Here is a 22,505-nt window from a genome sequence, read left to right as displayed (position 1 = left end):
GACTAATTACTACAGGATAAAGAACGAATAGAAATTTGAATTTCGAAAACAAAAAAAAGAGGGGCGTGCAACAAGAGGAATACCCAATGGGTCCCCATCCTAGTCTACTCTCGGCCCAAGCTTGCTTACTTCCGGAGTTCTGATGGGCATCCGGATGCATTAGTGTGTATGATCGCAGCCCGCCATGTTCCTTTCGCTTTATTCTTTTAAACTACCCCGTCCTGCGAAGCAGTGTGGCTTTTCTAGACCGAAATTCATTTTAAGCGTCAATTCAAGCATTTTTCTCTTATCCTTTTATTTATTTGCTTTCATATTTTTTTTTGTTATTGATTTGCACCCTGTTTTTTTCCCTCATCGCGCAACAATAAATTGTCATGAAATCAATCCATCACGCTAGCGCCGATACATTTGCGCCGAGAAATCAATCCATCACGCTAGCGCCGATACATTTGCGCCGACAAATTTGAGCGATGATCCGGGCTTTGATCGAGCCGTACCGTTCCTGAATTCTCTCGCGCCTTCAGGGCTTTGATCGAGCCGTACCGTTCCTGAATTCTCTCGCGCCTTCAGATCCGCCTTCATGCTTCGAGAAGAAGCAAAATATAAAGCAATCGTTCCGAAGGACCCAAATTACTACAGGATAAAGAACGAATAGAAAATTTGAATTTCGAAACAAAAAAGAGGGGGGTGCAACAAGAGGAATTCCCAAGGGGTCACCCATCCTAATACTGCTCACGCCCAAGCACGCTTAACTTCGGAGTTCTGATGGGATACGGTGCATTAGTGCTGGTATGATCGCACCCACAACGTTCCTTTCGCTTTATTCTTTTAAACTACCCCGTCCAGCGAAGCAGTGTGGCTTTTCTAGACCGGAATTCATTTTAAGCGTCAATTCAAGCATTTTCCTCTTATCCTTTTATTTATTTACTTTATACTTTTTTTGTTATTGATTTGCACCCTATTTTTTTCCATCATCCCGCAACTCTAAATTATCATGAAATCAATCCTTCACGCTTGCGGTGATACATTTGCGCCGACAAATTTGAGCGACGATCCGGGCTTTGATCGAGCCGTACCGTTCCTGATTTGTCTCGCGCCTTCAGATCCTCCTTCACGCTTCGACAAGAAGCAAAATATTAAGCATCGTTCCGACGGAGCTAAATTACTACAGGATAAAGAACGAAATAGGAATTGGATTTTCGAAACAAAAAAAGAGAGGGGTGCAAACACGAGGAATTCCCAGGGGTCACCCATCCTAGTACTACTCTCGCCAAGCATGCTAATTCGGAGTTCTGATGGGATCCGTTTTGCATTAGTGCCTGGTTATTATCGCAACCCGCCATGTTCCTTTCGCTTTTATTTTTAAAACTACCCCGTCTGCGAAGCAGTGTGGGCTTTTCTAGACGGAAATTCATTTTATAGTTCATGAAGCATTTTCCTATTATCTTTATTTATTTGCTTTCATATTTTTTTTTGTTATTGATTTGCCCCCTATTTTTTTCCATCATCCCGCAACTCTAAATTATCATGAAATCAATCCTTCACGCTTGCGCTGATACATTTGCGCCGACAAATTTGAGCGACGATCCGGGCTTTGATCGAGCCGTACCGTTCCTGATTTGTCTCGCGCCTTCAGATCCTCCTTCACGCTTCGACAAGAAGCAAAATATTAAGCAATCGTTCCGACGGAGCTAAATTACTACAGGATAAAGAACGAATAGGAAATTTGGATTTCGAAACAAAAAAGAGAGGGGTGCAACACGAGGACTTCCCAGGGGGTCACCAATCCAAGTACTACTCTCGCCCAAACACGCTTAATTTCGAAGTTCTGATGGGATCCGGTGCATTAGTGCTGGTATGATCGCACCCGCCATATTCCTTTCGCTTTATTCTTTTAAACTACCCCGTCCTGCGAAGCAGTGTGGCTTTTCTAGACCGAAATTCATTTTAAGCGTCAATTCAAGCATTTTCCTATTATCCTTTTATTTATTTGCTTTCATATTTTTTTTTGTTATTGATTTGCCCCCTGTTTTTTTCCATCATCCCGCAACTCTAAATTATCATGAAATCAATCCTTCACGCTTGCGCTGATACATTTGCGCCGACAAATTTGAGCGACGATCCGGGCTTTGATCGAGCCGTACCGTTCCTGATTTGTCTCGCGCCTTCAGATCCGCCTTCATGCTTCGAGCAAGAAGCAAAATATAAAGCAATCGTTCCGAAGGACCTAAATTACTACAGGATAAAGAACGAATAGAAAATTTGAATTTCGAAACAAAAAAGAGAGGGGTGCAACAAGAGGAATTCCCAGGGGGTCACCCATCCTAGTACTACTCTCGCCCAAGGCTTTGCTTAACTTCGGAGTTCTGATGGGATTCCGGTTCAGCAAGTGCTGGTATGATCGCCACCCGCCATGTTCCTTTCGCTTTATTCTTTTAAACTACCCCGTCCTTGCGAAGCAGTGTGGCTTTTCTAGACGAAATTCATTTTAATGTCAATGAAGCATTTCCTATATCTTTTATTTATTTGCTTTCATATTTTTTTTGTTATGGATTTGCCCTATTTTTTTCCCATCATCCCGCAACTCTAATTATCATGAAATCAATGCTTCACGCTTGCGCTGATACATTTGCGCCGACAAATTTGAGCGACGATCCGGGCTTTGATCGAGCCGTACCGTTCCTGATTTGTCTCGCGCCTTCAGATCCTCCTTCACGCTTCGACAAGAAGCAAAATATTAAGCAATCGTTCCGACGGAGCTAAATTACTACAGGATAAAGAACGAATAGGAAATTTGGATTTCGAAACAAAAAAGAGAGGGGTGCAACACGAGGACTTCCCAGGGGGTCACCAATCCAAGTACTACTCTCGCCCAAACACGCTTAATTTCGAAGTTCTGATGGGATCCGGTGCATTAGTGCTGGTATGATCGCACCCGCCATATTCCTTTCGCTTTATTCTTTTAAACTACCCCGTCCTGCGAAGCAGTGTGGCTTTTCTAGACCGAAATTCATTTTAAGCGTCAATTCAAGCATTTTCCTATTATCCTTTTATTTATTTGCTTTCATATTTTTTTTTGTTATTGATTTGCCCCCTGTTTTTTTCCATCATCCCGCAACTCTAAATTATCATGAAATCAATCCTTCACGCTTGCGCTGATACATTTGCGCCGACAAATTTGAGCGACGATCCGGGCTTTGATCGAGCCGTACCGTTCCTGATTTGTCTCGCGCCTTCAGATCCTCCTTCACGCTTCGACACGAAGCAAAATATTAAGCAATCGTTCCGACGGAGCTAAATTACTACAGGATAAAGAACGAATAGGAAATTTGAATTTCGAAACAAAAAAGAGAGGGGTGCATCACGAGGACTTCCCAGGGGGTCACCCATCCTAATACTGCTTACGCCCAAGCACGCTTAACTTCGGAGTTCTGATGGGATACGGTGCATTAGTGCTGGTATGATCGCACCCATAACGTTCCTTTCGCTTTATTCTTTTAAACTACCCCGTCCAGCGAAGCAGTGTGGCTTTTCTGGACCGGAATTCATTTTAAGCGTCAATTGAAGCATTTTCCTCTTATCCTTTTATTTATTTACTTTATATTTTTTTTGTTATTGATTTGCACCCTGTTTTTTTCCATCATCCCGCAACTCTAAATTATCATGAAATCAATCCTTCACGCTTGCGGTGATACATTTGCGTCGACAAATTTGATCGAGCCGTACCGTTCCTGATTTGTCTCGCGCCTTCAGATCCTCCTTCACGCTTCGACAAGAAGCAAAATATTAAGCAATCGTTCCGACGGAGCTAAATTACTACAGGATAAAGAACGAATAGGAAATTTGGATTTCGAAACAAAAAAAAGAGGGGTGCAACAAGAAGAATTCCCAGGGGGTCACCCATCCTAGTACTACTCTCGCCCAAGCATGCTTAACTTCGGAGTTCTGATGGGATCCGGTGCATTAGTGCTGGTATGATCGTACCCGCCATGTTCCTTTCACTTTATTCTTTTAAACTACCCCGTCCTGCGAAGCAGTGTGGCTTTTCTAGACCGAAATTCATTTTAAGCGTCAATTCAAGCATTTTTCTCTTACCCTTTTGTTTATTTGCTTTCATATTTTTTTTTGTTATTGATTTGCACCCTGTTTTTTTCCCTCATCGCGCAACAATAAATTGTCATCAAATCAATCCATCACGCTAGCGCTGATACATTTGCGCCGACAAATTTGAGCGATGATCCGGGCTTTGATCGAGCCGTACCGTTCCTGAATTCTCTCGCGCCTTCAGATCCGCCTTCATCCTTCGAGAAGAAGCAAAATATAAAGCAATCGTTCCGAAGGACCTAAATTACTACAGGATAAAGAACGAATAGAAAATTTGAATTCCGAAGCAAAAAAGAGAGGGGTGCAACAAGAACAATTCCCAAGGGGTCACCCATCCTAATACTGCTCACGCCCAAGCACGCTTAACTTCGGAGTTCTGATGGGATACGGTGCATTAGTGCTGGTATGATCTCACCCACAACGTTCCTTTCACTTTATTCTTTTAAACTACCCCGTCCAGCGAAGCAGTGTGGCTTTTCTAGACCGGAATTCATTTTAAGCGTCAATTGAAGCATTTTCCTCTTATCCTTTTATTTATTTACTTTATATTTTTTTTTGTTATTGATTTGCACCCTGTTTTTTTCCATCTTCCCGCAACTCTAAATTATCATGAAATCAATCCTTCACGCTTGCGGTGATACATTTGCGCCGACAAATTTGAGCGACGATCCGGGCTTTGATCGAGCCGTACCGTTCCTAATTTGTCTCGCGCCTTCAGATCCTCCTTCACGCTTTGACAAGAAGCAAAATATTAAGCAATCGTTCCGAAGGACCTAAATTACTACAGGATAAAGAACGAATAGAAAATTTGAATTTCGAAACAAAAAAGAGGGGGGTGCAACAAGAGGAATTCCCAGGGGGTCACCCATCCTAGTACTACTCTCGCCCAAGCATGCTTAACTTCGGAGTTCTGATGGGATCCGGTGCATTAGTGCTGGTATGATCGTACCCGCCATGTTCCTTTCGCTTTATTCTTTTAAACTACCCCGTCCTGCGAAGCAGTGTGGCTTTTCTAGACCGAAATTCATTTTAAGCGTCAATTCAAGCATTTTCCTATTATCCTTTTATTTATTTGCTTTCATATTTTTTTTTGTTATTGATTTGCCCCCTGTTTTTTTCCATCATCCCGCAACTCTAAATTATCATGAAATCAATCCTTCACACTTGCGCTGATACATTTGCGCCGACAAATTTGAGCGACGATTCGGGCTTTGATCGAGCCGTACCGTTCCTGATTTGTCTCGCGCCTTCAGATCCGCCTTCATGCTTCGAGAAGAAGCAAAATATAAAGCAATCGTTCCGAAGGACCTAAATTACTACAGGATAAAGAACGAATAGAAATTTTGAATTTCGAAACAAAAAAGAGAGGGGTGCAACAAGAGGAATTCCCAGGGGGTCACCCATCCTAGTACTACTCTCGCCCAAGCATGCTTAACTTCGGAGTTCTGATGGGATCCGGTGCATTAGTGCTGGTATGATCGCACCCGCCATGTTCCTTTCGCATTATTCTTTTAAACTACCCCGTCCAGCGAAGCAGTGTGGCTTTTCTAGACCAGAATTCATTTTAAGCGTCAATTGAAGCATTTTCCTCTTATGCTTTTATTTATTTACTTTATATTTTTTTTTGTTATTGATTTGCACCCTGTTTTTTTCCATCTTCCCGCAACTCTAAATTATCATGAAATCAATCCTTCACGCTTGCGGTGATACATTTGCGCCGACAAATTTGAGCGACGATCCGGGCTTTGATCGAGCCGTACCGTTCCTAATTTGTCTCGCGCCTTCAGATCCTCCTTCACGCTTTGACAAGAAGCAAAATATTAAGCAATCGTTCCGAAGGACCTAAATTACTACAGGATAAAGAACGAATAGAAAATTTGAATTTCGAAACAAAAAAGAGGGGGGTGCAACAAGAGGAATTCCCAGGGGGTCACCCATCCTAGTACTACTCTCGCCCAAGCATGCTTAACTTCGGAGTTCTGATGGGATCCGGTGCATTAGTGCTGGTATGATCGCACCCGCCATGTTCCTTTCGCTTTATTCTTTTAAACTACCCCGTCCTGCGAAGCAGTGTGGCTTTTCTAGACCGAAATTCATTTTAAGCGTCAATTCAAGCATTTTCCTATTATCCTTTTATTTATTTGCTTTCATATTTTTTTTTGTTATTGATTTGCCCCCTGTTTTTTTCCATCATCCCGCAACTCTAAATTATCATGAAATCAATCCTTCACACTTGCGCTGATACATTTGCGCCGACAAATTTGAGCGACGATTCGGGCTTTGATCGAGCCGTACCGTTCCTGATTTGTCTCGCGCCTTCAGATCCGCCTTCATGCTTCGAGAAGAAGCAAAATATAAAGCAATCGTTCCGAAGGACCTAAATTACTACAGGATAAAGAACGAATAGAAAATTTGAATTTCGAAACAAAAAAGAGAGGGGTGCAACAAGAGGAATTCCCAGGGGGTCACCCATCCTAGTACTACTCTCGCCCAAGCATGCTTAACTTCGGAGTTCTGATGGGATCCGGTGCATTAGTGCTGGTATGATCGCACCCGCCATGTTCCTTTCGCTTTATTCTTTTAAACTACCCCGTCCTGCGAAGCAGTGTGGCTTTTCTAGACCGAAATTCATTTTAAGCGTCAATTCAAGCATTTTTCTCTTATCCTTTTATTTATTTGCTTTCATATTTTTTTTTGTTATTGATTTGCACCCTGTTTTTTTCCCTCATCGCGCAACAATAAATTGTCATGAAATCAATCCATCACGCTAGCGCCGATACATTTGCGCCGACAAATTTGAGCGATGATCCGGGCTTTGATCGAGCCGTACCGTTCCTGAATTCTCTCGCGCCTTCAGATCCGCCTTCATGCTTCGAGAAGAAGCAAAATATAAAGCAATCGTTCCGAAGGACCTAAATTACTACAGGATAAAGAACGAATAGAAAATTTGAATTTCGAAACAAAAAAGAGAGGGGTGCAACAAGAGGAATTCCCAAGGGGTCACCCATCCTAATACTGCTCACGCCCAAGCACGCTTAACTTCGGAGTTCTGATGGGATACGGTGCATTAGTGCTGGTATGATCGCACCCACAACGTCCAGCGAAGCAGTGTGGCTTTTCTAGACCAGAATTCATTTTAAGCGTCAATTGAAGCATTTTCCTCTTATCCTTTTATTTATTTACTTTATACTTTTTTTGTTATTGATTTGCACCCTATTTTTTTCCATCATCCCGCAACTCTAAATTATCATGAAATCAATCCTTCACGCTTGCGGTGATACATTTGCGCCGACAAATTTGAGCGACGATCCGGGCTTTGATCGAGCCGTACCGTTCCTGATTTGTCTCGCGCCTTCAGATCCTCCTTCACGCTTCGACAAGAAGCAAAATATTAAGCAATCGTTCCGACGGAGCTAAATTACTACAGGATAAAGAACGAATAGGAAATTTGGATTTCGAAACAAAAAAGAGAGGGGTGCAACACGAGGAATTCCCAGGGGGTCACCCATCCTAGTACTACTCTCGCCCAAGCATGCTTAACTTCGGAGTTCTGATGGGATCCGGTGCATTAGTGCTGGTATGATCGCACCCGCCATGTTCCTTTCGCTTTATTCTTTTAAACTACCCCGTCCTGCGAAGCAGTGTGGCTTTTCTAGACCGAAATTCATTTTAAGTGTCAATTGAAGCATTTTCCTATTATCCTTTTATTTATTTGCTTTCATATTTTTTTTTGTTATTGATTTGCCCCCTATTTTTTTCCATCATCCCGCAACTCTAAATTATCATGAAATCAATCCTTCACGCTTGCGCTGATACATTTGCGCCGACAAATTTGAGCGACGATCCGGGCTTTGATCGAGCCGTACCGTTCCTGATTTGTCTCGCGCCTTCAGATCCTCCTTCACGCTTCGACAAGAAGCAAAATATTAAGCAATCGTTCCGACGGAGCTAAATTACTACAGGATAAAGAACGAATAGGAAATTTGGATTTCGAAACAAAAAAGAGAGGGGTGCAACACGAGGACTTCCCAGGGGGTCACCAATCCAAGTACTACTCTCGCCCAAACACGCTTAATTTCGAAGTTCTGATGGGATCCGGTGCATTAGTGCTGGTATGATCGCACCCGCCATATTCCTTTCGCTTTATTCTTTTAAACTACCCCGTCCAGCGAAGCAGTGTGGCTTTTCTAGACCGGAATTCATTTTAAGCGTCAATTGAAGCATTTTCCTCTTATCCTTTTATTTATTTACTTTATATTTTTTTTGTTATTGATTTGCACCCTGTTTTTTTCCATCATCCCGCAACTCTAAATTATCATGAAATCAATCCTTCACGCTTGCGGTGATACATTTGCGCCGACAAATTTGAGCGACGATTCGGGCTTTGATCGAGCCGTACCGTTCCTGATTTGTCTCGCGCCTTCAGATCCTCCTTCACGCTTTGACAAGAAGCAAAATATTAAGCAATCGTTCCGAAGGACCTAAATTACTACAGGATAAAGAACGAATAGAAAATTTGAATTTCGAAACAAAAAAGAGGGGGGTGCAACAAGAGGAATTCCCAGGGGGTCACCCATCCTAGTACTACTCTCGCCCAAGCATGCTTAACTTCGGAGTTCTGATGGGATCCGGTGCATTAGTGCTGGTATGATCGCACCCGCCATGTTCCTTTCGCATTATTCTTTTAAACTACCCCGTCCTGCGAAGCAGTGTGGCTTTTCTTAGACCGAAATTCTATTTTTTAAGCGTCAATTCAAGGCATTTTTTCTCTTTCCTTTATTTATTTACTTTATATTTTTTTTTGTTATTGATTTGCACCCTGTTTTTTTCCATCTTCCCGCAACTCTAAATTATCATGAAATCAATCCTTCACGCTTGCGGTGATACATTTGCGCCGACAAATTTGAGCGACGATCCGGGCTTTGATCGAGCCGTACCGTTCCTAATTTGTCTCGCGCCTTCAGATCCTCCTTCACGCTTTGACAAGAAGCAAAATTTTAAGCAATCGTTCCGAAGGACCTAAATTACTACAGGATAAAGAACGAATAGAAAATTTGAATTTCGAAACAAAAAAGAGGGGGGTGCAACAAGAGGAATTCCCAGGGGGTCACCCATCCTAGTACTACTCTCGCCCAAGCATGCTTAACTTCGGAGTTCTGATGGGATCCGGTGCATTAGTGCTGGTATGATCGCACCCGCCATGTTCCTTTCGCTTTATTCTTTTAAACTACCCCGTCCTGCGAAGCAGTGTGGCTTTTCTAGACCGAAATTCATTTTAAGTGTCAATTGAAGCATTTTCCTATTATCCTTTTATTTATTTGCTTTCATATTTTTTTTTGTTATTGATTTGCCCCCTGTTTTTTTCCATCATCCCGCAACTCTAAATTATCACGAAATCAATCCTTCACACTTGCGCTGATACATTTGCGCCGACAAATTTGAGCGACGATTCGGGCTTTGATCGAGCCGTACCGTTCCTGATTTGTCTCGCGCCTTCAGATCCGCCTTCATGCTTCGAGAAGAAGCAAAATATAAAGCAATCGTTCCGAAGGACCTAAATTACTACAGGATAAAGAACGAATAGAAATTTTGAATTTCGAAACAAAAAAGAGAGGGGTGCAACAAGAGGAATTCCCAGGGGGTCACCCATCCTAGTACTACTCTCGCCCAAGCATGCTTAACTTCGGAGTTCTGATGGGATCCGGTGCGTTAGTGCTGGTATGATCGCACCCGCCATGTTCCTTTCGCATTATTCTTTTAAACTACCCCGTCCAGCGAAGCAGTGTGGCTTTTCTAGACCAGAATTCATTTTAAGCGTCAATTGAAGCATTTTCCTCTTATCCTTTTATTTATTTACTTTATATTTTTTTTTGTTATTGATTTGCACCCTGTTTTTTTCCATCTTCCCGCAACTCTAAATTATCATGAAATCAATCCTTCACGCTTGCGGTGATACATTTGCGCCGACAAATTTGAGCGACGATCCGTGCTTTGATCGAGCCGTACCGTTCCTAATTTGTCTCGCGCCTTCAGATCCTCCTTCACGCTTTGACAAGAAGCAAAATATTAAGCAATCGTTCCGAAGGACCTAAATTACTACAGGATAAAGAACGAATAGAAAATTTGAATTTCGAAACAAAAAAGAGGGGGGTGCAACAAGAGGAATTCCCAGGGGGTCACCCATCCTAGTACTACTCTCGCCCAAGCATGCTTAACTTCGGAGTTCTGATGGGATCCGGTGCATTAGTGCTGGTATGATCGTACCCGCCATGTTCCTTTCGCTTTATTCTTTTAAACTACCCCGTCCTGCGAAGCAGTGTGGCTTTTCTAGACCGAAATTCATTTTAAGCGTCAATTCAAGCATTTTCCTATTATCCTTTTATTTATTTGCTTTCATATTTTTTTTTGTTATTGATTTGCCCCCTGTTTTTTTCCATCATCCCGCAACTCTAAATTATCATGAAATCAATCCTTCACACTTGCGCTGATACATTTGCGCCGACAAATTTGAGCGACGATTCGGGCTTTGATCGAGCCGTACCGTTCCTGATTTGTCTCGCGCCTTCAGATCCGCCTTCATGCTTCGAGAAGAAGCAAAATATAAAGCAATCGTTCCGAAGGACCTAAATTACTACAGGATAAAGAACGAATAGAAAATTCGAATTTCGAAACAAAAAAGAGAGGGGTGCAACAAGAGGAATTCCCAGGGGGTCACCCATCCTAGTACTACTCTCGCCCAAGCATGCTTAACCTCGGAGTTCTGATGGGATCCGGTGCATTAGTGCTGGTATGATCGCACCCGCCATGTTCCTTTCGCATTATTTTTTAAACTACCCCGTCCTGCGAAGCAGTGTGGCTTTTCTAGACCGAAATTCATTTTAAGCGTCAATTCAAGCATTTTCCTATTATCCTTTTATTTATTTGCTTTCATATTTTTTTTTTGTTATTGATTTGCCCCCCGTTTTTTTCCATCATCCCGCAACTCTAAATTATCATGAAATCAATCCTTCACGCTTGCGCTGATACATTTGCGCCGACAAATTTGAGCGACGATCCGGGCTTTGATCGAGCCGTGCCGTTCCTGATTTGTCTCGCGCCTTCAGATCCGCCTTCATGCTTCGAGAAGAAGCAAAATATAAAGCAATCGTTCCGAAGGACCTAAATTACTACAGGATAAAGAACGAATAGAAAATTTGAATTTCGAAACAAAAAAAAGAGGGGTGCAACAAGAGGAATTCCCAGGGGTCACCCATCCTAGTACTACTCTCGCCCAAGCATGCTTAACTTCGGAGTTCTGATGGGATCCGGTGCATTAGTGCTGGTATGATCGCACCCGCCATGTTCCTTTCGCTTTATTCATTTAAACTACCCCGTCCTGCGAAGCAGCGTGGCTTTTCTAGACCGAAATTCATTTTAAGCGTCAATTCAAGCATTTTTCTCTTATCCTTTTATTTATTTGCTTTCATATTTTTTTTTGTTATTGATTTGCACCCTGTTTTTTTCCCTCATCGCGCAACAATAAATTGTCATGAAATCAATCCATCACGCTAGCGCCGATACATTTGCGCCGACAAATTTGAGCGATGATCCGGGCTTTGATCGAGCCGTACCGTTCCTGAATTCTCTCGCGCCTTCAGATCTGCCTTCATGCTTCGAGAAGAAGCAAAATATAAAGCAATCGTTCCGAAGGACCTAAATTACTACAGGATAAAGAACGAATAGAAAATTTGAATTTCGAAACAAAAAAGAGAGGGGTGCAACAAGAGGAATTCCCAAGGGGTCACCCATCCTAATACTGCTCACGCCCAAGCACGCTTAACTTCGGAGTTCTGATGGGATACGGTGCATTAGTGCTGGTATGATCGCACCCACAACGTTCCTTTCGCTTTATTCTTTTAAACTACCCCGTCCAGCGAAGCAGTGTGGCTTTTCTAGACCGGAATTCATTTTAAGCGTCAATTCAAGCATTTTCCTCTTATCCTTTTATTTATTTACTTTATACTTTTTTTGTTATTGATTTGCACCCTATTTTTTTCCATCATCCCGCAACTCTAAATTATCATGAAATCAATCCTTCACGCTTGCGGTGATACATTTGCGCCGACAAATTTGAGCGACGATCCGGGCTTTGATCGAGCAGTACCGTTCCTGATTTGTCTCGCGCCTTCAGATCCTCCTTCACGCTTCGACAAGAAGCAAAATATTAAGCAATCGTTCCGACGGAGCTAAATTACTACAGGATAAAGAACGAATAGGAAATTTGGATTTCGAAACAAAAAAGAGAGGGGTGCAACACGAGGACTTCCCAGGGGGTCACCAATCCAAGTACTACTCTCGCCCAAACACGCTTAATTTCGAAGTTCTGATGGGATCCGGTGCATTAGTGCTGGTATGATCGCACCCGCCATATTTCTTTCGCTTTATTCTTTTAAACTACCCCGTCCAGCGAAGCAGTGTGGCTTTTCTAGACCGGAATTCATTTTAAGCGTCAATTGAAGCATTTTCCTCTTATCCTTTTATTTATTTACTTTATATTTTGAACCTATATAACTAGTATAAGGTCCCTTGGCATCAAGTTGATTAATTCACCGTAGAAAGAAGATTTGATACATCTGATAGCAAAGCAAAAGGTCCTACTATTCTAGAATAGTTATTAAACTCGATCTGACCCGATTCAGCAATTTAATTGGATGATCCAATGAATCGATAATCTAGTCGGATTGAATCAATAGTTAGACAAGAGAACGGAGCATCCTTTTAACTTGTCAGTAATTCATCAGTTTAACCGATAAAATCTCAAAAAATTGACGGCTCAACCACCGGTATAATTTAATAATTCAAATATATTGTTTTACTATATAATACAATCACCGATTCAACTACTAAACTCGCAATTGAACTACTAATGTATTCGACCGTTGACCTTACCGGATTAATGTCTGCACTGGGTTTAATAATTATATGTTGATCAAGAAGTCATCCAATTTCTCCCTATTTACAAGTTCATTTCAAGCCAAAAATCATTCTACGGTTATTTTTCCCCTACGTTACTTGTTAACGTTAAGCGCAGCAATCTTTGTCCACCCAAATCCCAGAAGAATAGACAACAAAGTGCCCTCGCCAGAAGTACCATTCGATTGCGATTTTTGTGTCCCCACGCTGAAGACTTCTTTGCGGCTAGCGCCTAGCGGGACATATGCAAAATACTTTGAACAAGTCCAAGGAGTGGAAGAAATGAATGTAAAAATGATGGCCATGAGAACAGAGAAACGTGTAACATAAAACATGATGACCGAGTTCTAACATGTTGTGACAATTATTACTTCGGCTGCTCGGCGCCGACTTCCTATTAATGTTGTCGGGCTCGGCCTTTTCAAACTTTCCGGCAGTCGGCGATGATGTTAGCTTACCTTAATCCTCAAGTTTTGACTTATTTTTACATGGCATGAACGGTAAGTGAAAGGGTAGACACGTTTCTACCAAAATAAATAAATAAATAAATAAAGAAGAGTAGACACGTAACATAAACTAATGCTTGCTTGATTTTCAAGTTTTGTGAAAAAAAAATTGTGTTTTCGAATATATTCACGTTTTGGAGATATTTTTGAAAAATTTTACTGTAGCAGAATTTTTAGAGTATATTTGAGATATTTTTAGAATATATTTTGGGATATTTAAGAGTAGTAGAGTTTTTAGAATATATTTTGGGATATTTTTTAAATATTAAAAAAAATTTAGACTACTTTTTAGGGTACCATTTAGAGTAATTTTTAAAAAAATTTATAGTATTTAAAAAACTAAATCTTTCAAAAACCGATGGATCCAAACATTTAGACTGATTTTTTTGAGAAGGTAAAGGAAAGGATATGGAAGGAAATGGAGGGATAAAATCTAGTTATTTTTTCTCAAAGCGGACGGAAAACACACCAAAATTAATGAAGATTTGAAATTTTCTAAAAAACTTATTATGTGTTTATAAATTAGAGTTTTATACTATTGATAAAAATGTAACTAACTTGGAATTGTTTCCTTTCCTTTCATTTTGTAATTCAAACAAGATGAATGGATTTCGATTTTCCGTATTCTTCTTTTTGTATATTTTTTTTCCGAAGCCCTTTCCTTTCCTTTTCTTCATTTACGTTCAATCCAAACAGTGCCTTAACAAATTTCTCAACTCCTTTTATTTTTTCTAATATCATGCACACATCATATTAAAAAAAAATAACTGCGATGTTATTTTCTAGAAAAAGGTGGGAAAAATTTGTAATTCTAAAATTTCTAGAAGTGTCACCGACTCTCTTCAAAATTAGTTCAGTCATGAACTAAATTAGGTCAACTAAAATTTAATATTTGTCAACTCTTACACTGATTGATGATTGTGTGAACCCATTAAAATGATCGCCGCAAGCTAAGGCTGTTTCTTGCTGCTAAGAGAAAATTCAGACTTAATTTAAACGAGACAAATTTGCAAGTTCATTTTCAAAAGTCCACTGCAATGCAAATATTTCAACATCAAGAATATACCCCGAGCCCGTTAATGTGGATCGAGAGCGTGTTAATGCTGGGCAAGGTTTGATAATTACACACAATCAGCTTGGGCCTCATAGAGCGTCGCTCAGCTTTGACCCAACACCTTTTTCAAACCCAAAAAAAAAAACTTTGACCTAACACCAATTTCTAGGTCACTGGACCGCTTTTGTTCAATTATAGAGTCACTTTGCTGGGCCGCCCACTATGGCGTGTAGACGAGGTTGGCATTTGCAGTCTAGGATGATTACAACTTAGGTTCGGTCGCTCACCAATAAGTACAGCTAATCTACGCTATAAGCATTCAACATTAATGTTAATCTTTGTTTGATAATCTAGTCCAAATTTAGAATTAATGAGTTCAAATGTTAACATTTTCACTTATTACTTAATTTGATATATACACTTATATATATCAAATTTAATATTTAACAATTAATAACTTAATATATTCAAAATTTAAATTTCAGTTTTTAAAATTCAGGTTTATCAAACACACCCCTTCTTAAGCTCAAAATCAATCCAACATGCTGCTTTGATTCCCATATTAGGGGTTGGACCATTGGAATTCTCTCCATTTATTTACACCCTATTACTATTACTTTATAAAATCATCCTATTATATCATTTTACTTTTTTTTTTATTCCTTGATCAACATACTAAAAATTAATATTTCTAAAAATATATTTTGACATTTATTTCACAAGAAATCTTTGAATGGTTAAAAAATCAAAATTATAATAAAATTTGTGATAATTAATGAAAGGACAAAACTTAAGTCAATTTCCTACAAAATTTTATACATAGCAATCGAAGTGCTAATAGATCATCAACGGTGTTGATTTTTTTTTAAAAAAAAAATTTCCAAATATATTTTTGTTAATATGTAATGTGGAGAAGTTCTCTTCAATGCAATGGAGCCCTAAGTTAAAGATCGATCCTCGACTTCATTAGTGTAAAATTCTCTAGGCTAATTTTGTATTCATCCTCTTTTCCAACAAAGTAACTATCTTTGTTGCGAAGAAGACGTGAGACACTAGCTCAGAGGAAAGCAAATGGGCACAAGCCAGAACAGACAGAATCTGAGGCACAGCATTTATGTGGTGGCGTTAGGCGGAGCCGCGGAGGTAACAGATTCCAGTGTCATTCCTTGATATAAATGTCAAACCGGGTTGTGAAAAATAACACGAGGTAAAACAAGGATGAACCCTTGAATCACTTGCTAAATGACCCAAGTTGAGCAGAAAGAGAATGGCTCATCGAGTTACGCTCTCCTCGAAAGCAAAATGACTCTCTTAACTTGGCCCCTGCGCTTTCATCTGCTCAATAGATTCCAAACATTCTTTGGCTCTATGAACCTTTGACTGAAGATAAAAGCTCCCATTTGTTGCATTTCTTTCAAACAGGGTATCATACTTCTGCAGGTGGAAGGAACAATGTCAAGCTAAAATGCAAAAGGATCACAGCACAAAAAAATAGAATCAACACAGTAATGACCTGCAAGATATCTTGCCACGATGAATTCTCTGCCACGCCAAGAATTTGCCTTGCTTCTGAGTCGGTCATGGTTTTACTCGCTCTTCTGATGGTCTGAACTGCTTCTTGAGCAGCACCACTTCTTGATGCGTCTGTCGTTAGTCAGGAACAAGTTATTCAACCATTTACTGTAGAAACTTTCCAAAGCAGGCAATAACAGTGCATGAGTTTCATGTATGGAATGATTATCATACATGAAATGCCATACTTCTCCTTCTCATGCTATGCTAGTCAATTTCATTAGCTAAAGTGACAAGAGAACAACACATTATCCTACTGGATAGATTCTTGTTAGTTCTGATCAACCAAACACCAACATGTAATGCAGTGAAAAGCTAGTATCTGAAGGTCTCACCACAAGATATCATAAGCAATGCTTCTCTAAGTAGGGCAAAATTTCTAAATTGCCCAAAAATATATCTTCAGATTGTGAAGTTTTGGTTAACAATTTATTTCTTGCATCTAATATCAATAAGCCACTGAACCTGGGAAAGTATATAATTGTCCTTCAATTAGTGTTAGTTCATGATTAAAATTTAACCTCTCCCTTCAGCCATTTTTTCCTTTTTAATTTCCTTTTCCAGTTCCACTCTGATACAAGAGCAAACCACCACCACCACCACCGGCAGCCCACCCACCAACCTCTCTCCCATCCCCACCACACAAAAGGTTCACCCTGCCAGCCCCCTATATACATTGCCGTGATGGCCTGCAAATCACCCAACAGCAAAGCAAATCTCAAAGAACCAACTTTAATTTATCAACCATATTTAAAAGCTTTACTCCTCCCACCAGATTAGAAAGTCCGAAATGTTTCAAGTCAATAACATTCCATTGCAATCATCAATTCAGATTCTCTTCCCCCTAGGGCTTTAATTGCTGACTTTATTGTGCAATAATGAAGCTCAAAAAGCACACGTTTAGATTTTCAATGAATACCACTGTGCTCTGTTATATAACAGGATTGCATTTGATTCCACCAAGTATACATTAGAATTGTGAACTCCACACACTACCACTTTGCTCAACCAAACTCTTCCCAGCCCTTGATATCCACTCCTAGCAAGTCAACATGGCCCTTCGGCACCTATAATTGCACTTCCAGAACAACCCCACTCCCCTCTCTTGCCCAGTTCCCCTCCAACGCAACAAGCCCCCCACATCATAAATCACCCAAGTTAGTAGCTACCATTATCAGAGGGAAGATACTACATCACTTTGAATAGTTCATTGACCTATTTGATACAAGAAAAATTGGGTGGCAAATTCTCTGGCACTAGTACGGCCTAGTTAATCATATCTACCCTTTTATCAAATACCATTAATTTTATACCTGAAGATGGAACAAAAGTACAAAACGCAGAAAAATATAAGCTGCAACCCATAACAACTGAAAAAAAAAAAATATAAGCTGCAGAAAAGAAACTTACTTGCAAGTGCCTGACGATACGCTTGGACAAAAGCACGTGCCATTACTCCTGAGCCAATTACAATTAGATTTGCCAGAATTCTAGCTGCCTGCAACAAGAAGTTAAACGAGGTTGAAGTATTTGATATGTTTGTCAACAGTTGCTAGGAGCAAACAAGAAAATGTGGGTCGAAAAGGACATCGAATGTGAAAAGATGCACAAACGTGTGTAGCAAAGCGAACATAAATTAAGCCTTTTTGATGCATTGTGCGTTCAGAACTGGAAAATTTTTCACAAAAGTAGACACCTTTATCAGTTATTCAATTCTCTCAAATTCTGCTTGAAGCCAAGCAAAAAGTTTAACTCCAAAAACAAAATTATGCCAAATCTTTTAAATTCATGGTCAAAAGATGTTCATAAAGACATGCAAAAGCTAAACTACAATCAAGTAGAAAGCAAAACACATGTAAACAGAAGTCGGAATACGTCGTACCATCTTTTACGATTAGCGGAGCAAAAGTTCCAGTCTTGGAGAAATTGACCTCAGACACAAAGTACCTATAAGCAATGATAAAATCATATGTATGAGCTTGACAATATAATCTACTTTCTCCAAATCTCTGTAGCTAAAGAACATAATATTGATTCCACGATTAATGACATTCAAAGACCCCCCCCCCCGGCCCCACAAGAGAGAAAAAATATTTTTTGGTCAATTTTTATCAGCAGGCTGAATAATAAAGAGAAAAAGATAATAAGAGTTTCTTTTTTTAAAATTTTCTTTTATACCTAAAAATCAAGATTTAAACCCTCACTTGGGAATTGGAACCTGGAAGTGGAAGCTCTTGAGGGCTTTTAGGGAGGAAAACAAAATGAGAGGGTGGTTTGAGGAGCCAACTAAGTTGCTCGGTTGTGATATTGTTATGGTGTTGGCGGTGGAAGGTGGCGGTTTGGAGAAGCGGGAGCGGAGGCTGCTTGAAACAGATGGCCAAAAAATGATTATTAGGCGGCTCCTGCTGTGTGCCGGTTACCGCCAAGTCCGAGACCCTTTGCCCAAGGCACCCCAGTTCCCACGAACAGCCCGTAAACGATTTCTTTAAACAACTTTGGCCAAATGGTTAGCCATGAAAATCTGTTTTTGGAAAAAAAAAAAGAAAAGAAAAAAAAAGTTACTTTATTAAAAAAAGAAGGCTCCGAGAGCAAAAGAAATTAAGCCAGCATGTGGAAATTGGGCTTCAATGTGCTATGAATTAAGCTTTTAGAATACTCAGCTATTGGGCTACAAAAGTAGGCCCAAGACGCTACTAAATAATCTCATTAGTATTCACACAAGAATATGGCAAAATACGAGTAGCGCCAAGAGTTCAGTAAACCCGGTTCAACAAGCGTGCCTAGTCTAATGATGGAAAGCTATTTGCTAAAAGAGGTTTGTTAGAGCATTAGGGGCAGGATTTGAAAAAAAGAAAAAGAAAAAGAGGGAATCATACTTGCCATGAATCTGATCATTACATGCTTCCGAGCAAATCAATATCAACCATAAGACGTAGATTCCAATTCCAAGTCATCCTACCATTAGAGTTTACATAGAACATAAGAGAGTGCTGTTGAGGTGAAACAAATGTACGCTTAACTGCTTCTGGCAATCACTCTATTTACACTAGGTGAGAAAGAAAGGATAGCTTCCAAAGGAAAAGCCATGTTAATTGCTCCTAGATCAACCAACAAGCAAGGAGCCCAGCATCTGTTCAACCATGTGGTCAGGGAGTAATGCGCTTGCGTGACAGAACTTGATGAATTGTGGTTGAAGGAGAAGAACCCAATGGTGTCCGAAATTCGATCCTCGGAGTTTGTGGACTAACTCCTGCTAATTGGCTAGTTTTATTTGGCCTGCAACTGATTGGAGATACTGCCCTTTTCGATCTAAGATATCTCTCACAGGTTCCAATGCCTAGAAGCTCCTTTGCTCCAAATGGACTGTCAGGTACTTGCAGTTTTCTTTTTTTCCTCAGTAGCTCCCACAGTAGCTTTTCATCCTTAGCTTGATCTTCCTCCGCATATAGAAGCTTCACGGACTAGATTCAGGGGAAACAGTTTAGGATTAGATCGTAAAAGACTATCCATACCATATACTCATGAAGCCCATAAAAATAGAAAGCATCAGAATACAGAAGGTACAATTCCCAGAGTACACTGCCTAAGCTATCTGCGTAACAAGTTGCTTCAGAGAAGATTACTGTCTAGCAATGTACAAAACCTACTTTCAGTAGAAATTGTAAAAACTAATGGCTTAAGGAAACCAACAATGTATGTATTTGATATTATGATGCTCGAGTAATGTGATATTCACAAATGTACAGTCATAAAGCAGATGATAGAATATCCGTGTTAAGCTGAATCAAAAGTATAGTTTGAGTATTATGCCGTTCATAGTAGATTGAATGTAGAAAAAGGACATAAAAGAGTTCATTTTTTCCTATCTTTTATGGATAAATTTTCTTAGTTCTTTAGCCACATAATCTTGATTGGTAAAGGAGTTACCTTTACTATATGTTTTACTAGAGTGATAGAGTGATCATGATCTGAAATTTGCAAGGAAAGTATGCAACTTTAATGAATTTGGTCAAAGGAACTAAGGGATACCTTCTCAGAAACAGAATGTCCTCTTGAACCATCATTTATTTCTGAAAGAAAACGCTGTTCTTCCTTCAACATTTCCATTCTTCCTTCAGTTTCCCTCAACTTATTTAAAGCATCGATTCTACTCTTTTCAACTGCTCTCACCTTTTTTCTTGCTTCCTCCAACTGTAGGCTTCGAAGCCTCATTTCTCCTCCAATCTCCTCCACCATTGCCAGCAGATTCGGACAGGTTCCAGTAACAACATCAGTTTTAAGTTCATTAACATACTGAACCATTGGATTGCACATTTTATCACCCAGCTTAGTCATCAGGTTTTCCACTCCAATCTCCACTGAACCAAGGGCTGAATCAACATGGTCATAAGTGATTTTCAGAAGCTTTACCATGTTGATAGAGGTGCCATTACTTTGACATGATTGGTGAGTGGCATAAACATATGCAACAGCTTGCTGAAATAATTTTTGGATAGATGCCCGTTGATCAGCAAGGGTCTGAAAGATGTCATCTTGGCTAGAATTAACCTGGGCCTCAATTTGTTTCAGAAGCTGCACTAATTGCATTAGCTGCAGTTTTTGTTTATGGATTAGCTCCTTGCATGCTTTGGTGGCTTTAGCGGCAACATTTAGTCCCTGCAAACAAATGATCAGTACAACCTACCAATTGAAACAGTCAACAAGTCGCCATCTCACATCAAATGCTATTGGATGGTTTCTTCACTAGAAAAGCAACCAAAAAGCTGAGAACTCGGTGTAATTGGGACTGCAGTTGGATAATCCAATGACATTGAACTAACCATATTCTCAGTCTAATCCTTAACCTAATCAGTAATCACTATGCATAGAAAACCAATATTTTTTTTTCTTTTTTGTGGGGGGGGGGGGGGGGGTGGTGTTGAGGGACGGGGGGAAGCTCAGGGATTATTAGGTCTAACAGAAATACTATTCAATATCCTAAGAAAGACAATAAGAAAAAGAAAGAGCTGCTTCGGAATGAGAATTCCATTGACAAAAAAACTCCCCTCTGCCATTAATTGTTTACATAGTCCTTCTTCATCGGAAGAAAAGCACACCAGCGATCAGTGAAATTCTTAGTAATCACAACAAGATGAACATTTTCTAACAGGAAGATTATGCCAAAAAAAAAAGATCACCTCAAATTTACCAATCCTCAGGTTTTCATCCATTCCCCTCATAGCCACCACCAATCTACTGCATACTTCTTCAGATTTATCTCCATTCCTTTCCCGTTCCTGTTAAGGAAAATGAAGCGCATAAGTATTCGATTATCGACAACTTTTACGTCATACAGAAATTGAACAACACACAACACATGAAAAATTCACGCGCACGGGACCAATGTCCAATTTGATATGAGTATGCACTGAACAATCACGACATGAACAAATAGGAGATTAAAATTAGTATAGTAATACTTTATAATTCGAAGGATAATAGTTGTTCTTATCATTGATAATAATGGAACTGAATCGTCCTTCGTCCGCCATTTCCCCGGTCTTCAATCCAACAAGCATCATCAATGGAATCGCCAGCGACGAAAATACATCTTCAGCCTTTGACAAGAACATAAATCACACACACAATTCAGGAGGACAAAAAAAAATAGAAATGGAAGTCTTCCAGTATTTGAAAATGTACAGCACGAAATTTGAATTAATATTTGAAGTGTATGATCAGATAATGATAATCATGACAATAGTACTTCGATCAAACTGGTTCGGATGTGAGAATGGAGCTGATTGAATGCGATTTTGATCTGTTCTTGTTGAAAAGAAATTCGTGAGAGCTTCGATTGAAGATCGGCGATCGGAGAAGGAGACCTAGTTGTGGAGCGATGCATTTTGGCGCCAAAATCCTTATCGCTTGAACAGGCGGAGATTTCGGGTGAGATTAATTGATATTGATTTTTTTTTTGAACGCTGTCAGAGTCAGAGTTGGTATTTGGTAGCTGGCAGCTGGTACTTGTTATCGTGAGTCGAGTCATAACGACATCGTGTCACTTGTTTTTCTTTTTCTCTTTCATATGTTTTATTTTTTTTTTCTTTTGATATAATGCTTTATTGTGAGCTTTAAAAGTAACATCATTCCCAAAACAAAAAAAAAAAGAGCTCTAACATTTAGAATTTCCAAATTCTTATTTTAGGAAAAAATCATATTTTTTTTCTTTCATATTTGGAAGAATAGAAAAATTTAAAGTCAAAATCTTTAATTGTTTGAGTCTCAATTATATTGAATCGCAAGTCAATAGTAGTCCTTTTTTTTTTTTTTAATAC

At 39.8% G+C, this 22,505-nt stretch overlaps 2 protein-coding genes, 20 non-coding genes and 2 pseudogenes across 23 annotated transcripts; all 24 read right to left on the bottom strand.

The window, feature by feature from the left end:
• Nucleotides 1-684: 684 nt before the first annotated feature.
• Nucleotides 685-803, bottom strand: LOC113769635. Its single transcript, XR_003468197.1, has one exon. It is a non-coding gene; the product is annotated as a 5S ribosomal RNA (ribosomal RNA).
• Nucleotides 804-1,750: 947 nt separating this feature from the next.
• Nucleotides 1,751-1,869, bottom strand: LOC113769623. The gene has a single exon (XR_003468186.1). It is a non-coding gene; the product is annotated as a 5S ribosomal RNA (ribosomal RNA).
• Nucleotides 1,870-2,286: 417 nt separating this feature from the next.
• LOC113769671 lies at nt 2,287-2,409 on the bottom strand (annotated as a pseudogene).
• A 409-nt stretch (nt 2,410-2,818) lies between these two features.
• On the bottom strand, nt 2,819-2,937 carry LOC113769621. Its single transcript, XR_003468184.1, has one exon. It is a non-coding gene; the product is annotated as a 5S ribosomal RNA (ribosomal RNA).
• Nucleotides 2,938-3,353: 416 nt separating this feature from the next.
• On the bottom strand, nt 3,354-3,472 carry LOC113769636. The gene has a single exon (XR_003468198.1). It is a non-coding gene; the product is annotated as a 5S ribosomal RNA (ribosomal RNA).
• A 395-nt stretch (nt 3,473-3,867) lies between these two features.
• Nucleotides 3,868-3,986, bottom strand: LOC113769615. Its single transcript, XR_003468178.1, has one exon. It is a non-coding gene; the product is annotated as a 5S ribosomal RNA (ribosomal RNA).
• Nucleotides 3,987-4,402: 416 nt separating this feature from the next.
• On the bottom strand, nt 4,403-4,521 carry LOC113769662 (annotated as a pseudogene).
• A 415-nt stretch (nt 4,522-4,936) lies between these two features.
• Nucleotides 4,937-5,055, bottom strand: LOC113769788. Its single transcript, XR_003468331.1, has one exon. It is a non-coding gene; the product is annotated as a 5S ribosomal RNA (ribosomal RNA).
• A 416-nt stretch (nt 5,056-5,471) lies between these two features.
• Nucleotides 5,472-5,590, bottom strand: LOC113769759. Its single transcript, XR_003468304.1, has one exon. It is a non-coding gene; the product is annotated as a 5S ribosomal RNA (ribosomal RNA).
• A 415-nt stretch (nt 5,591-6,005) lies between these two features.
• Nucleotides 6,006-6,124, bottom strand: LOC113769758. The gene has a single exon (XR_003468303.1). It is a non-coding gene; the product is annotated as a 5S ribosomal RNA (ribosomal RNA).
• A 416-nt stretch (nt 6,125-6,540) lies between these two features.
• Nucleotides 6,541-6,659, bottom strand: LOC113769757. The gene has a single exon (XR_003468302.1). It is a non-coding gene; the product is annotated as a 5S ribosomal RNA (ribosomal RNA).
• Nucleotides 6,660-7,075: 416 nt separating this feature from the next.
• Nucleotides 7,076-7,194, bottom strand: LOC113769632. The gene has a single exon (XR_003468195.1). It is a non-coding gene; the product is annotated as a 5S ribosomal RNA (ribosomal RNA).
• A 382-nt stretch (nt 7,195-7,576) lies between these two features.
• Nucleotides 7,577-7,695, bottom strand: LOC113769675. Its single transcript, XR_003468224.1, has one exon. It is a non-coding gene; the product is annotated as a 5S ribosomal RNA (ribosomal RNA).
• Nucleotides 7,696-8,111: 416 nt separating this feature from the next.
• Nucleotides 8,112-8,230, bottom strand: LOC113769620. Its single transcript, XR_003468183.1, has one exon. It is a non-coding gene; the product is annotated as a 5S ribosomal RNA (ribosomal RNA).
• Nucleotides 8,231-8,644: 414 nt separating this feature from the next.
• Nucleotides 8,645-8,763, bottom strand: LOC113769756. Its single transcript, XR_003468301.1, has one exon. It is a non-coding gene; the product is annotated as a 5S ribosomal RNA (ribosomal RNA).
• Nucleotides 8,764-9,182: 419 nt separating this feature from the next.
• Nucleotides 9,183-9,301, bottom strand: LOC113769755. The gene has a single exon (XR_003468300.1). It is a non-coding gene; the product is annotated as a 5S ribosomal RNA (ribosomal RNA).
• A 416-nt stretch (nt 9,302-9,717) lies between these two features.
• Nucleotides 9,718-9,836, bottom strand: LOC113769768. The gene has a single exon (XR_003468312.1). It is a non-coding gene; the product is annotated as a 5S ribosomal RNA (ribosomal RNA).
• A 415-nt stretch (nt 9,837-10,251) lies between these two features.
• Nucleotides 10,252-10,370, bottom strand: LOC113769787. The gene has a single exon (XR_003468330.1). It is a non-coding gene; the product is annotated as a 5S ribosomal RNA (ribosomal RNA).
• A 416-nt stretch (nt 10,371-10,786) lies between these two features.
• LOC113769775 lies at nt 10,787-10,905 on the bottom strand. The gene has a single exon (XR_003468319.1). It is a non-coding gene; the product is annotated as a 5S ribosomal RNA (ribosomal RNA).
• Nucleotides 10,906-11,321: 416 nt separating this feature from the next.
• On the bottom strand, nt 11,322-11,439 carry LOC113769778. The gene has a single exon (XR_003468321.1). It is a non-coding gene; the product is annotated as a 5S ribosomal RNA (ribosomal RNA).
• Nucleotides 11,440-11,855: 416 nt separating this feature from the next.
• LOC113769631 lies at nt 11,856-11,974 on the bottom strand. Its single transcript, XR_003468194.1, has one exon. It is a non-coding gene; the product is annotated as a 5S ribosomal RNA (ribosomal RNA).
• A 414-nt stretch (nt 11,975-12,388) lies between these two features.
• LOC113769619 lies at nt 12,389-12,507 on the bottom strand. The gene has a single exon (XR_003468182.1). It is a non-coding gene; the product is annotated as a 5S ribosomal RNA (ribosomal RNA).
• Nucleotides 12,508-15,555: 3,048 nt separating this feature from the next.
• LOC113768419 (mitochondrial import inner membrane translocase subunit PAM16 like 1-like) lies at nt 15,556-18,657 on the bottom strand. 2 transcript variants are annotated; one of them, XM_027312766.1, is made up of 5 exons: nt 18,367-18,657; nt 18,071-18,135; nt 17,599-17,686; nt 16,130-16,260; nt 15,556-16,050 (listed from the first exon to the last, which is right to left on the bottom strand). In XM_027312766.1, exons 2-5 carry the CDS (start codon nt 18,071-18,073, stop codon nt 15,928-15,930), a joined length of 345 nt encoding a protein of 114 aa, XP_027168567.1. In that variant the 5' UTR covers nt 18,074-18,135; nt 18,367-18,657; the 3' UTR covers nt 15,556-15,927. The 2 variants fall into 2 exon arrangements, with proteins under 2 accessions (XP_027168567.1, XP_027168568.1); XM_027312767.1 differs by having other exon boundaries at nt 18,393-18,657.
• A 393-nt stretch (nt 18,658-19,050) lies between these two features.
• On the bottom strand, nt 19,051-21,733 carry LOC113769272. Its single transcript, XM_027313735.1, has 4 exons — nt 21,648-21,733; nt 21,366-21,464; nt 20,218-20,844; nt 19,051-19,649 (listed from the first exon to the last, which is right to left on the bottom strand). Exons 1-4 carry the CDS (start codon nt 21,717-21,719, stop codon nt 19,335-19,337), a joined length of 1,113 nt encoding a protein of 370 aa, XP_027169536.1. The 5' UTR covers nt 21,720-21,733; the 3' UTR covers nt 19,051-19,334.
• Nucleotides 21,734-22,505: the final 772 nt, after the last annotated feature.

Source organism: Coffea eugenioides, chromosome 4 (assembly GCF_003713205.1).
Source record: "Coffea eugenioides isolate CCC68of chromosome 4, Ceug_1.0, whole genome shotgun sequence".
NCBI lineage: Eukaryota > Viridiplantae > Streptophyta > Magnoliopsida > Gentianales > Rubiaceae > Coffea > Coffea eugenioides.
Note: the sequence above shows the minus strand (reverse complement) of the source record. Positions and strands in the feature narration are given on the sequence as shown.